The sequence below is a fragment of the Mus pahari genome, chromosome 23, assembly GCF_900095145.1.
Source record: "Mus pahari chromosome 23, PAHARI_EIJ_v1.1, whole genome shotgun sequence".
NCBI classification, from domain to species: Eukaryota; Metazoa; Chordata; class Mammalia; order Rodentia; family Muridae; genus Mus; species Mus pahari.
In genome coordinates this window covers 24,550,013-24,564,937 of record NC_034612.1, presented here as the reverse complement: position 1 = coordinate 24,564,937, position 14,925 = coordinate 24,550,013, and the positions used below count along the sequence as shown (strand labels likewise).

The 14,925-nt window shown below is 47.0% G+C and overlaps 1 protein-coding gene across 4 annotated transcripts in view; it reads left to right on the top strand.

Moving 5' to 3' along the window:
• The window catches only part of Rabgef1 (RAB guanine nucleotide exchange factor 1), a 42,429-nt gene extending 35,261 nt beyond the window's left edge, over positions 1-7,168 (top strand). For 2 of the 4 annotated variants that reach the window (XM_029533821.1, XM_029533819.1), the window contains exons 6-9: positions 419-551; positions 2,552-2,643; positions 3,779-4,035; positions 4,573-7,168. In XM_029533821.1, the coding sequence (XP_029389681.1) occupies positions 419-551; positions 2,552-2,643; positions 3,779-4,035; positions 4,573-4,971 (881 nt within the window). In that variant the 3' untranslated portion in view covers positions 4,972-7,168. The remainder of the gene's footprint in view (positions 1-418; positions 552-2,551; positions 2,644-3,778; positions 4,036-4,572) is intronic. The other 2 variants (XM_021186682.1, XM_029533820.1) reach the window with 2 other exon arrangements.
• The last annotated feature ends 7,757 nt before the right edge of the window (positions 7,169-14,925 follow it).

Below are 14,925 nucleotides of genomic sequence, written 5' to 3'. Positions count from 1 at the left end.
CACCTGCCTCTACCTCCTGAGTGCTGGGATTAAAGGCGTGTGCCACCACGCCCGGCTAGAAAGTTGTAATTTCTTTTGTGGTTGTGTTTTTGTTTTTTGAGACAGAGTCTCACATAGCTCAGGCTGGCCTCTAGAAGGCTTTGTGTTCCTGAGCCTTCTGCCTCTACTGCCCAAGTGCTAAGAAGACAGACATGACCACCATGCCTGCTTTATACGCTGCTAGGGCTGGACCCCAGGGCTCTGTGCATGCTGGCTCACATCCCCAGTCCAAATAGTTATGAATTTATAAAGAGGATGTTTAATGTTTCTTTACTAGGTGTGTTTATAGCAATTTTTTTCTATATGGAAAATACTACAAAAATATAGTGTTGGTTTGAAATCTTTCTCTTGAGCTGCTATACCCCTTGGTGTATTCCAGTGCCTCCAGAGAAAGTGGAGAAGATAATGGATCAGATCGAAAAGCACATCATGACCCGTCTCTATAAATATGTGTTCTGCCCAGAGACCACTGATGATGAGAAGAAAGATCTCGCCATTCAAAAACGAATCAGGTGATCGCAGTGTCTGCTTTATCTAAGACCTAGAACGGAATGAGAGCATGTGGCTAACAGTGAGCTTCCAGCCTTGGGCAGTAGCAGCATGAGCATCTCAGCCAGGCTTATGATAAGCAGCCTTTCTGTCTGGCTGGAGAGAGGACCCATGTTGGCTGTGTGAGATCATTCTAGATCCCTAAGAGTTCCAAGGAATCCGCTGCCTCGTCAGGTGGGAAACTGTGGCTGTCAGTCTCAAGGCGGTGGAGGACGTATGTCTTTCTTCCTCTGTAGGCATGGCTTTGCCAGTCTGAACTGACTGACCCATCCATTCTCAGGGAGCTCATGGGGTGTACCCAGACTTCACAGTTCAGCAGCTTAGAGATAAGCCTGTGTTGGTTATTTTTTCACTGTTGTGGAAAAGTACTTGGCAGAAACAACTGAAGTGAAGGGATTGTTTTGGCTGTAGTTTAGGAGGGATAGCCCACCACTGTGGGGAAGGCAGAGCTATGGCGGGAGCACAGAGCTGGGGCTCCCTATGACTCCATGATCAGGAGGCCTCTCCTCTCCTCCTCCTTCATGCCGGGCGTGGTGGCACACGCCTTTAATCCCAGCACTCGGGAGGCAGAGGCAAGTGGATTTCTGAGTTCGAGGCCAGCCTGGTCTACAGAGTGAGTTCCAGGACAGCCAGGGCTATACAGAGAAACCCTGTCTCGAAAAAAACAAAAAAAACAAAACAAAACAAAACAAAAAAAGAATGTACTTCATGGGCTGGTGAGATGGCTCAGTGGGTAAGAGCACCTGACTCCTCTTCCAAAGGTCCGGAGTTCAAATCCCAGCAACCACATGGTGGCTCATAACCATTTGTAACAAGATCTGACGCCCTCTTCTGGAGTGTCTGAAAACAGCTACATTGTAATTACATATAATAAATAAATAAAGCTTTAAAAAAAAAAAAAAAAAGAATGTACTTCATGTGTACATGAGTGTGCCTGAGTTATGGTATGTATACCACGTGCATATGGGAACCCATGGAAATCAGAAGCCTTGGGTCCCTGAGTCTGGAGGTGCAGATGGTTGTGAGCATCCCATGAGGGTACTGGGAGCCAAACCTAGAACCTGTGCAAGAATAGACAGTACTCTTAAGCTCTGAGCCATGTCTCCAGCCCTCTTTCCCTTGTTTATTTGAGACGGAGTCTTGTGTAGCTGAGGCTAGCCTTGATCCCCTGATCTTCTTACTTCTGCTTCCCAACTGCTGGGATTCCAGGTCTGCCCACCATGCTTTCCTCCCTGTTACTCAGCTTGAGTCCCCAGCTCATGGATGGTACTTCTGAAGTTTAGGGTAGCTCTTATCTCCTTAGTTAATCTTCTCCTAAAGCCTTCACTGCCGAGTCCAGGGTATCCTCTAGGCCATTCTCGGTTGAGTCAAGTTATCAATGAAGATTAGCCATCCCAGCACCCAAGTGTGAGTTCCAAGACTGAGTCATACAAAGCCTCTGGAGCACCCCGAGTCCTTGGCTGAGGAACCCCAAATGAGGAGTTGACACCTGGCAGATGGAAAATAGAGTCCAAGGCCAGGGGCTAGGAAGTAGGTGGATGTAAGGCTAAGGGGCAGGGTCAGAGCATTAACTAATCTGATGGAGAACTCAGCAGCAGAGACCAGCATAGTCAGGGTGAGCCAGGAAGTGACTTAGGTTTTGGGGACATAGGTCTTCCTCTTCAGAGACTCTAGTGTCTTGGACATGGAAGGCAGGGTGTCACAGTGCAAGACCAGCTGTGGACTGTGAGGACAGCAGGTACAGGTTCTCAGCCTTCCCAGGAGAATCTCCTTTGAGCCAGCACACTGCCCTCGGTCCTCTGCTGGGATAGGCACAGAAGCACGTGGCATTCAGGGAAGAGTCTTATGCTTGAACTTGGGATTGCCTAATAAGTCAGTGCTACCGTTATTTTGATTGGACGAACAAAGATCAGAGTCTGCCCTCTGTTCTTGGACCTCTTCCTGACCACCCCTGTCTCTGCAGGGCTCTGCACTGGGTGACGCCTCAGATGCTCTGTGTCCCTGTCAATGAGGAAATCCCTGAAGTGTCCGACATGGTGGTGAAAGCTATCACAGGTCAGTGTGGCTGAGAGCTTTACATCTTCATGTTCTCCATAGCTTACCGTGATGCTGCAGTATAACCCATAGAAAAGCCCTTAAAATCCTACCCTCCTTCCCTCCTCCCTTCTCTCCCTCTTTCTTTCTTCCTTTTGCCTGTTCAGTTAAGACAGGATCTCACTATGTAACCCTGGCTAGCCTGGAACGTGCTATGCAAGACCAGGCTAGCTTCAGACTCAAGTTCTGCCTGCCTGGGCCTCTGCTTTCTGAGTGCTGCACACTGCAGCAAGTAAGTTCCTCCCCGTTCTTGTTTTGTGATGGAGTTCTCTCCTTTCCACTTGAACTGCTTTTGATATCTAAAAAGAATTGATTAGTTGATTTTTCTTTTTAATGTGCATTGGTGTTTTGTCTATGTGTATGTCTGTCCAACTGGAGTTACAGACAGTTGTGAGCTGCCATGCAGGTGCTGGGAATTGAACCTTGCTCCTCTGGAAAAGGAGCCAGTACTCTTGACTGCTGAACCACCTCTCTGGTCCCCTTCTTCTGATATTTTCTTTAAAGTAACATGCCCCCCCCCACCTCTATCTGTCAGTCTTTCTGTCTTTCTTTGGGGCGGTGAGGACAAAGAACAACTTGTTCTGCCCTTCCATAAAGTGTTTCATGGGGATTGAACTCACAGGCTGTCAGGCATCAGCAAGTACTGTTACATACCAAGCCATGGTGCTGGCCCGAAGTGTTAGGCTTTGATCATTGAGATGACAAGCACAGCTAGAACTAACAGTGACTGCTATTGCTCTTCTCCACACAAGGCCACTCTTCTGCCTTTCTGTCTGAGAAAGGGCTTGTCTGTAGCCATGTCCCCTCCCTGAGAAGCGCTGTGCACGGTGAGGACTCTCTAAACTGAGTATAGAGCTGTGTTAGGAGAGGCTGGGGATGGACCTCAGCCTACAGAGCCCTGTATCCCATCAGTATGTGGGTGCACACCCACCATCTCAGCACTTGGGAGGTCAAGGTCATCTTTGCTACATAAGGAATTTGGGACTAGCCCTGGGCTATAAATATAAGCTCCAGTTGAAAAAATACAAACACAGAAAGCGAGTGTATAATAAGAAGCGGTGAGACACTTTTAAAGCACGGTGCCTCCTCTTCACAGACATCATTGAGATGGACTCAAAGCGTGTGCCTCGGGACAAGCTGGCCTGCATCACCAGGTGCAGCAAGCACATCTTCAATGCCATCAAGATCACCAAGAATGAGCCAGCCTCTGCCGATGACTTCCTGCCCACCCTTATCTACATTGTCCTGAAGGGCAACCCCCCTCGTTTGCAGTCCAATATCCAGTACATCACTCGCTTCTGCAACCCCAGCCGGCTCATGACGGGCGAGGATGGTTACTATTTCACCAACCTGGTAAGACGTGACTCCCGGAGGCAGGGAGAAGACCCAGGAGGGAGGTAAGAGGTTGGCCTTGGACCCTCTGACAGCTTAGAGCTCCTGAGTATGCGTGCCTGAGGAGTGGAGGTGACCACAGTCTGCTGAGAAACAGGGAAGGAGAGCTGTGACGCTGGGCTGGTACACAGAAGCAGCTGAGAGGATGGGGTGGGCAGGTCAAAAGCGCTGGATTCCATAATGAGTCCCTGTCTTTAAAGCGGACGGCCAGGCCTGGTGCCCATGCCTATAGTCTCAGGACTCTAGAAGCAGAGGTGCCAGGATCCAAGACTAGGAATGCAAAATCATTCTTGGCTACGTAGTAATTTTATGGCTAGCCTGGGCTACTAATTATCTCTGAGTCAGGACAGAGGATCTATAGCTGTGACAGAGCACTTGGCCAGCTTGCACGAGGCCCCGTGTTCACTCCTCAGTCCTAGGAATGGGGAAAGATTGAAAACTCTGCCTGATTTTTGCAGCCTTTAGGCTGACTGCTGTGCTCTGTTCTTCTCTCTGCAGTGCTGTGCTGTGGCTTTCATTGAGAAATTAGACGCCCAGTCTTTGAATCTAAGTCAGGAGGATTTTGACCGGTACATGTCTGGCCAGACGTCCCCCAGGAAGCAAGAGTCTGAGAGTTGGCCCCCGGAGGCCTGCTTAGGTGTGAAACAAATGTATAAGAACTTGGACCTCCTGTCTCAGCTGAATGAACGGCAGGAAAGGATCATGAACGAAGCCAAGAAACTGGAAAAAGACTTAATAGACTGGACAGACGGGATTGCCAAGGAAGTTCAAGACATTGTTGAGAAATATCCACTGGAGATTAAGCCCCCGAACCAACCCTTAGCAGCCATCGACTCTGAGAATGTGGAGAACGATAAGCTCCCTCCCCCTCTGCAGCCTCAGGTGTACGCAGGGTGATGGCCATGTTTACTTGGGGCTGATTTCCGGGAGCTGCTGCGTTCCACTGTTCAGGTCTGGAATATGAACTAACTGCTTAAAATTTCAAAGTATTTTTAAGGTACAGACTTAGGGATTGGTTATTTTCTTTTTTCTTTTCCCAGCAGGGGAAGCTTAGTAAATAATAATGTACTATTTATTTGAGTTGGTGGAGTAGGTTTGTGTGAATTCTGTGTCACTCTTTTATGTCCTCCCTGATTTTCCCATGGGCTTCCTCTGTGGTAGACACTGTTGTTGGTTTTGGGCAAACACTGCCTTTTAAAGGTTAAAACAGATGCTATAAAGTCTATGTTGAAATGAATTCTATGTTCCCACACTCTCCCAGTGTGAAATAATTTTGTAATTGTAAAGATAGAAGATAATGTTAATAAGTAAATATGTAAAATTGTAAATATGTAAAAAAAAAAAAAAATAGGGCTGGGGAGGTGTGTCTCGGCCTGCATGGCATTTCATGAGCTGATTTTTTTTTTTTTAGGTGAAAATGAAATCTATTGAATATTTGCCTTTAGCGCCATTTTATATGGTTTGTCCCACTAAAAATAATCTAAAGAATTTCCGCTTTAACAGGACATTGGCACTAACTGCCCTAACTCTGTCATTCTCTCTGGCACATGTTAAGAAGTTGTGACACCAACTTTTAGGTCACATACAGAATGGTCCTAGGACCCTGGGTTGGTGGCTCAGTCAGTAAAGTGCTCTCCACACCAATGTGAGGACCTGAGCTCCCTGTCCAGCCCCGGGGTGAAAAGCCGGGCATGGTGACACACACTTGGAACAGCTCTGCTGGGAGCCAGAGACGGCCGGGTTCCTGGGGCGGGGGTCATCGCTGACAGTGAGAGACCCTTTGTAAGCAAATAAATCAAGATGGACGGACGGCTCCTGAGAAATGACAGCCAAGGTTGACCTCTGGCCTCCACATGCCTACATATGTGCCTGTGGACCTCTACATACATGTGTAGCACACACACATGAACACACAGTGCTGATTAGTACCGTTGACCTGGAGCGGTGCTTGCCCATCCGTTCCCTTGTTTATCCAATAAACTTACCCCGCAGGGCTGTGGGGGCCATTGCCTTTTTTATTTGATTGGTCTGGTTTTGTTCCTGGGTCTTTGGGGACAGGCTGTTGCTATGTACCCCAGGTAGCCCTCAAAGTTGTGGTCCTCCTACCTCAGCCTCCCTCCCGATGTTGGGATTTGGGGTCTGTACCCCCACACGGCGCAGCTCATTCGGACAAATCATCCCGGAATTCTGTGATACAAAGATGTGCTCCTGAATGGAGGTTGGAGGGAATGAATGAGGCTTATGGGAGTTGACGGGGGAACTTCTCAAAGCGTGAAGCAAGTGGGCGCCTTGGGCTCTTCACAGACTGCTTTAACCTTATCAACAGTTAACAGAGGCAGCAGGTCTCATAGACATCTCTCAGAACTTTCAACCTCAGAATTGACCATTGGGGCCCAAGATTTTCCTGTAATGGCAAGACTGCCTTGTACACTGTGGGATGTTGAGTAGGATTTCTGCCTTCTGTACTCAGATGCCAGCAGCCCATCATCCCCCCCCATGTTTGTGGGAACATGGTCTCTATTCATGTGTGGTGGCACGTGCTTATAATCCTGGTACTCGGGAGGAGGAGGCAGGAGGATCAGGAGTTCAGATCATTCTCACACACATAGTGAGGTTGAGGTAAGCCTGGGCTGGAGAGATCCTGTCTCAAAGAGAGAAAGAAAAAACTAAACCTGCCTCTGCACATTAGCTCATGTCTCCTAGGGGACAGAGCTAGCCTCTGCTAAAAGTCACTGACCTCTTGTCAGCAAGTGGGTTGTGCACCTAGTAGTTAATACACTATAACCAAAGAATATTGCATTGATTATGTAGTGTAGTGTTACTTGATGTCTCCCTCTGTGAGGCCCTGCGGTGGGGAACCTTCTTGAATCCCTGTGCAATCTCTTATACCACAGATGGATGACTCTTCTACATGGTTATCAGCACCTTTGTGAAACTAGGAGTTCCTCAGAACGCCATTCTTCAACAGGGTTGTGGCATTCAAGTAGCTGAGACAGACAGACTTCCTTTCCCAACAGATTTTCCTAAATGTTTACTACAGATATGAAGGGTAATAATTAGGAAATAGAAGTAGGTCAAGGACGTAACTTTTAAAAAGTCTTTATTTTGTTTTTAATTATGCGTATGTCTCTGTGTATGCATGTGTGTGAGTGCGGGTACTTAGGGAGTCCAGCAGAGGGCATCAGATCCCCTGGACCTAGAGTTACAGGCAGCTGTAGTGAGCTACCTGGTATAGTTGCTGAGAGTCAAACTCGGGTCCTCTGCTAGAACAATATGCACTGGTAACTTTTGAGTCATCTCTTTAGCATGAAATATAAAACTTTAATGCTCTATTTAAGCTGATATTAACTATACCAAATCGGACACATCAATCGTCACAAAAGACATAGAGCATTTGAATCAGCTCTTCCCCAAGTTCACACAGAAAGCAGTGAATGAGAGTCAGGTGCCAGTGAATTGGCTGAGGAGATGGCTTGGGAGGTAAAATAACAAGCTTTGTATGTGCGAGGCCCCGGGTTTAATCCCCAGAACCCGTGTTAAATCCTGGTAACCTCAGCTCCGAGGAAGTGGAGGCAGGAAGGTCTCAAGGCTCACTGGCCAGCCAGCCTAGTGTGCTAGGAGAGCTCCAGGCCAGGGAAAGATACGATCTTCATAAAACCAGGTGAGTAGCATTTATTCAGAGGAACTACTTCAAGGTTGATCTCTGGCTTTCACACCCATGTATAACCAGTCAGAATAACGTGGCCTGAGGGTATAGCTCAGTGGTAGAGCATTTGACTGCAGAGTAACGTGGGCCCAGGTGATTACAGTAGCTAGCATACTTTCCTTTTCTTTATTTTCTCTACTTTCTAGGTGCTAATCCAGGCCCACATAGACTAAATTTTCCTGGAAACATTCAGTTCATGTAGCTGTATAGTAAGTAGAATAATCATATCAAGGCCGGCAGGGTAGAAGCAGAGGAACAGGAGTTCAAGGTCTGAGCCCCAGCACTGTATAAACAAACAGAAAAAAAAAATTAGTTCAGAGCCAGCCTTGGTTATATTAGGAATTCCAGGCCAGCCTAGGCTACATAACAGCTAATATCAAAAACCAGACCAAAACAAAAAACAAACGAAGAAGTACCTGTCAGCTTCTCACAAAGGCTGACCTGTGAGTTTCTGTGCCTATGTCCCTGGTCATAGATAATGCTCTCAGAGGCTTGAGATAATGGTCCCATGTCTCAGGTCGAGGCTTACTATTTCAGCATCAGGACAGTGGCCAGAGATTCTGTTTTCTGAAAAAGAAAGTGCGGTATTGCTGGGCATGGTGGTGCAAGCCAGAACTGGGGAGGCAGAGGCAGGTGGATCGCTTGACTTTGAGGCCAGCCTGGTCTCTAGAATTCTAGGACAGCCAGGACTACACACGACAGAAACACGTTTGTTTGTTTGTTTGTTTTGAAGAAACACTGTCTCAAGAAAAAAAAAAAGGTATTTATGTACTGTGAATGTGATTTGAATCAAGTGTTGGGAAAGATGTCCTTATCAATAAAGTTTTATGATCCATCCTTCTTCCAAGTACGTTGACATTTGGTTCCTTACTACAGGAAGAATACATAAGGGCTCAGCAGTTAAGAGCACAGCCGGGCAGTGGTGGCGCACGCCTTTATTCCTAGCACTTGGGAGGCAGAGGCAGAGGCAGGCGGATTTCTGAGTTCGAGGCCAGCTTGGTCTACAGAGTGAGTTCCAGGACAGCCAGGGCTACACAGAGAAACCCTGTCTCGGAAAAAACAAAAAACAAAAAAAACCAACCAAACAAACAAAAAGGACTCTTGTTCCAGAGGTCCATGGTGGCTCATAACCATCTGTAATAGGATCTGGCGCCCTCTTCTGGTGTGTCTGAAGAGAGCTACAGTGTTCCCAAATAAATAAATCTTTAAAAAATACATATAATTACTAATATTTTTGTCACTGTGATAATGGTTGGGAGCTTTAAAAGAGCTGTTGAAGACTAATTAGTTTTATGTTGCTGTGACAGAAGACCCAACTTAACAGCTCACGGGAGGGAAGGTTTATTCTGGATTCTTGGTTCAGACCGTCTCAGTCCGTCATGGCAACTGGAACACAGAATGGAACTCCTTACATGGTGGCAAGCCAGGAAGCATCTGCCGAAATGCTAACTGCTGACCTGTTATCTCCAAAGCTGTCTCCTACCCATCCATGCCATCATCCAGGGAATGAGTGTTCACACCCTTGAGCCTGTGTTGACATGTTATACCCGCACCCCCACCCCTGTCCCCATCTCTTTTGGCAGGCACCAAAGACTTCCTTCCCTCTCTGCACCTTGCTGTTATGTGACTAGAACTATTAGAGCACTTTTGGAGCATCTTCTAGGTAGGTCCACTGGAGAGGTACCCTAAACGGTTCACATCTACTTGCCCCCACTGAGCTAGAAAAAGCCAGAATGTTCACTGCCCCAACTCCACAATAGCTGTTAGGGTTACCTCTTCAGAAAGAGGCGTGTGTGTGTGTGTGTGTGTGTGTGTGTGTGTGTGTGTAAATAGACTAAGATTTGACTAGGCAGCTTAGAACAAAAAGATCCAAAAGAAGAGTAACCAGTTTCTCTCTTGTCTAAAAGCCAGATTCTCTTGGTGGTGGCAGCCTTCCCAGGGGCCAGAGCTGCCAAAAGTGTTTGGGGACTCTGATCTCTGGTATGGTTCTTCAGTGTTTCTAGGGCCATGTTGCAATTCCTTCCTGGGAGGAAAGGTAAGCTCGGGTCTCAATGACAAGCCAAGGCACAATTCCAGCAAAGTCCAGTGTTGCCAGTGAACTTAGTGGGCTTCCTTACAGGAAAGTGAAAGGTTAGTTACAGGGTGTGGACACACCTCCACTCACCAGCCACACCTGGAAAGCTCTGTCCAGCAAGGATGGGGTGTGTGTGTGGGGGCTCCCATAACCACAAAGATGTAGCCCCAATCCCACACCTCATGTGAGGAACTGAAGAAAGTCCTGAGTGACTATGTACACAAGCTGATGATGGGAATTTGGCAAAGCTTTCCCTTGAGTGTGACTGTGGACAGTGTGTGCAAAGATGAATACTTGTGAATGACCGGTTAGTGCGTGCGAAAGGCTCATAGCAACTGCATCTTCATTCTCCCAGATGTTTATGGCTGAAGACTGTTTGACTATAGTCACCTGAGACGAGCTAAGGCCGCCTCCTGTTCTGTCCACGATGAAGGTGCTAAGGTTCTAAGTTGCTATAGTTGGGACCACTCCATCAGAGTGCCCACAGCTCACCTGATTCCAGCTTTTTTTTTGTACATGCATTTTAGCTTTTCTTCCTTGTCCGTTTGTTCCTAGCCAAGCCCCAGCTAATGTTGAATGCTGCCTGCTCTGTTCTTCCCGTGTGTGGATTTGTGTGCGTGTGCATTCGTGTGTGCATTTGTATGGGCCTCCTGACTCCAGCTTTTCTGTACTCACGTCGATCCTCTGTTCATTCCCTCATCGTTCCTGGTTAAGGCCAAGTATCAGCTGAGCTGAATGCTGCACCCTCTGTTCATCCCTGGTGTGAGTGTGTGTGTGTGTGTGTGTGTGTGTGTGTGTGTGTGTGTGTGTTAGGGTGAGGTGTAAACTCTCAACAAGCCCATCTGGAGTGCTGTTTCCCAAGGGCGGGGCACAGCTGAATTCTTAAACACGCCAAGTTGCTTGGCTCTGAAGACAGTCATAACAGGTCAGCTCTTCCGAGGAGGAAACGTTACAATAAATAGTAGGTAAGGCTTGTTAAGACAAAAGTCTAGAGAACATAATCTCCAGCCTGGGTGGACCTTTCCAGAACATTCCAGATGGGCCTGGTCAATTACCTGGCCCAGGGGCCACCTCTCAGAAGGCAGGCTTACCTTAAGCTGTGCTACAGAAGGTATGGAGGTATGATTTCTTTGTCTTAGGGCCCTCTTCCAGAGACTCATTGAGACCACTCTCATAAAACAGTCCCAGTCACTTACCATAATAATAAATTCTGTTTATAAAACTTGGAAAAGTCTGTGTATGCTGGTCAGGTTTAAAGAAAAAGAATGTATATTGGAGTTGTGAGGGTTTTGTTTTTTTCCTGGCTTGCTGAAGGCCAGTATTCCATATGTCATCTTGTTATCTTGTTTTTATTTTTTGATTTATTTTTTGATTGAGGGTTTCTCTGTGTAGCAGCTCTGGCTGTCCTGGAACTCACTCTGTAGACCAGGCTGGCCTCGAACTCAGAAATCCGCCTGCCTCTGCCTCCCGAGTGCTGGGATGAAAGGCGTGCACCGCCACCGCCCGGCCGCCTTCTTGTTTTTTGGCTGGTTGGTTTTGTTTTGTGTTTCTGAGGCTGTGGCTGTGCTGAAGCTCAGTCCATAGTGAGGCCAGGCTAGCCTTGAACTCACAGAGGTCTCTGCCTGCCTTTTGTCTCCAGAGTGCTGGGATTAAAGGCATGCAAAGCAGAAAATACCAGGGTATCCAAGGAAAGTGCATGCATAGATGAAGGTAAAAAAAAATGCATGATGGGATGGGGGTGGGGGTGGGGACATCCTTTTGGAGATGGGGGAGGAAGAACTATCAGAGAGCAGACCGGGAGGGGGATAATGACTGGACTGTAATAATAATAATAATAATAATAATAATAATAATAATAATAATAATAATAATAAATGCATGGTGATGATCGGGTTATGCTGGAGGTTGGATGAGGGTGAAATGTGCTGCCTGCTTGACGTGAATGCAAGGTCTGGATCCACAGCTCCACAGCTGTCCATGGTCACCTCACACAGCTTTCAGGCAGTTCTGATTGGGTGACTGTACCAACCTGCCTGTCCCTGAAAAGGACACAGGACAGCCCGGAGAGAGGGGTTACCAGGGTACAGTGGGCAAAGCACTGAGATCAAGAGTGTGAAGAACCTCCAGGAAGTGGGAATTGGCCTGGGGTTGGCTCTTACATGCAAGAAATCCCTCCCTTAGGTTTTGCCAACAGCCTTGTCTGAGGAAGAGACACATTCTGTATCTTCAGAGCACAGGACAGAAGGAAGTAGCCTGTACAGCAGGCTTTCCAGATCAAGGAAGATACACCATGCTATGTCTTAAGGCTTTTCTCTTTATATGTTATATAGCCTCTTCTGCGAAGGAGACTCATGTCTAAGGGCAGCCTGACCTTTGACCCTCTAAGGACAGAAGGAAATGATCTTTACAACAGATGACCTTTTCGGTAAGATGGCTTTTCTTTTCCCATGAGTTTATTCTTCCTGTACTTCCTTATCTTTGTTTTCCCTGATCATAATCAATTAAACATCCCATTTCCTCGTAAGTCGTTTCCCATCAGGGTTTGATGACCACATTGGACTAACTCTGGATCCCCAGAGATTCTCGCATGAGCCACCATGCTTGGCTTGGCTGGGTCCTGACGTCTGCTTCTTTGGCTCCACCATCTCTAAGCCTGTTTTTCTTTGAGATAGAATATTCTCTCCCCCTCTTAAGACTCCTTTTATTCCAAGCTTGTTATTTACCATGTCTCCAGATTTCCTTGCAGACTGGGAATTAGTTTCCAGTGACAGTGACTTAGACAGGCTACCAAAAAAGAACAAGGTGATGTCATCCCATTCTGGTGTTTTGTTGTTGTTGTTGTTTTTTTTTTTCTCTCTCTCTCTTTTAAGCCATTTTTCTGTGGTCTATATTTATCTTAGTTACTGTTCTGTTGCTGTGGAGAAACACCATGACCAGGAAATCTCTTATAAAAGAAAGTCTTTAATTGGGGGGGTTGCTTACAGTTTCAGAGGGTCAGTTCATGATCACCGTGGAGGGAAGCTGACAGGCAGGGTGCTGGAGCAGTAGCTGAGAGCTTTACCCCCTGCTCTATAGGCAGCAAGTAGGGAGAGATGATAGTGGGCCTGGCATGGACTTTTGAAACCACAAAATCACCCCCAGTGACACACCTCCTTCAACAAGGCCACACCTCCTAATCCTTCCCAAACAGTTCCTCTAACTAGGGACCAAGCATTCAAGCATATGGGCCTATGGGGTTCATTTTCATTCAGTCCACTTCAATATTTGCCAGATTATAGGCACTAAATAAAAATAACAATAACTTGTCAGTCAGCCCTTATAAAGAGTACAGAAGACCCTCTGCCTAAAAAAACCTCTCAGTAGCTTTTCCAGTCTCTTAGCTTTAAGACCTTCCTTACCTGAGCTAAGCTTGATGTTATAAACATCGATTTGATCACATTTTACTGTGTCTTTCTGCCTTTCTACCTGCTCCTTGCACTTATTCAAAACCAAAAGCATAGCAGTGGTAGCTCATCGTCTGGAACGAGAGCGCACACATGCTGTGCACACACAGGCATACACATGCAGATGTCTTCTATATGATTTCCCTGGCAACTAACAAAGCCCCGTTGTTTAACAGCATGTACACTGATAATCTTTGCCTTAGTGACATTTGGCCTTGAGGTTCTGGGGGGAGACAAGGATCAGGGTTCCACTTACACATCTATGGGGAAGCCATCGTCCATTCTGGGTGAGGACTTTCCCGTGTAGTTACTTTGAGGTCACCCACACTTCTGATAGTAACCTCTCACCTATGCTCTGTAAGTAAGCCAGATAAATGTACTGGCTCTCCAGGGGGAACTTTGGTGAGTCACTGAGACCTTAGGAAAAGGGGATAAACATCGCATAGTCTTTACCCAAGGAGAAAATTCTCACATGTCTCACGGCATTAAGAAAGAAGCATGGGTACCGTTGAACAGCTGTGCACACCTTTAATCCCAGCCCTTATGGTTCTCTGAGTTTGAGACCAGCTTGGGTCACATAGTGAGTTTTAAGCCAGCCAGGGATGGACTGAAAGACCTTATCTTTTTTTGTTTGTTGGTTGGTTTGTTTTTTTTTCAAGACAGGCTTTGCGTAGCCCCAGCTTCCTGGAACTCATTCGGCAGACCAGGCTGGCCTCAAATGCAGAGATCTGCCTGCCTCTGACTCTTTGTATTCTGGGATCAAAGGATAGCCTTCCCACTGCCCAGCAACCTTGTCTTTAAAAAACAAAACAAAACGTCAAGACCAGACAAATGGATAAGTGTAATTGATCTCCTGGGTTTTCAATAATCATGTATGAAGGCCAATATTAATGTGCTTAGAGGGATTAAAAAGGGATAATACGGACTGGAGAGATGGCTCACTGGGTAAGAGCACTGACTGCTCTTCTGAAGGTCCTGAGTTCAAATCCCAGCAACCACATGGTGGCTCACAACCATCCGTAACAAGATCTGCCGCCCTCTTCTGGAGTGTCTGAAGACAGCTACAGTGTACTTACATATAATAAATAAATCTTTTAAAAAAGAGGGGGAGGGGAGATAATATATTGCTTCTTCTAAGGTCAACTAGGTCTTAGGGGACTGAGACATGGCTTGAAATGAAATGTCCTGTTGTCCAGAGACACGACAGTGGATCCTAGAGTCCCGTCTACAGAGAGGAGAGTGATATTAGTGTGCTCAGACACCATGACTAAGGTAGTTGGCTCCTCAATGGGCTCCATAGAGAACAGGAAGCCTGCTCTTGCCATCCGCGCGACCCCTGTGTCAAAACAAAACAAAACTCCCAACAAAAATAAACGAAAAATCGTGTCCTCTTTACTATCTCACGTCATACACACCAAGACCTGCAGAAGCACTTCGGGACGGAACCGAGCAAGCTCACCGCAGTCCGCGAATGCGAGTGATAGACTTCAGGCAGCTCCGTCTTTTGCAAAACGAAGTCAGCCTACCTCTCTCCCCCGCCCCCGCCGCTCGCCCGGGAGCAATTCTGTCCCTGCCGCGCCGCCGTCGCCGGCGGGCGGGGGTCAGAGGTCACGGCGGCGTTTGTGGTG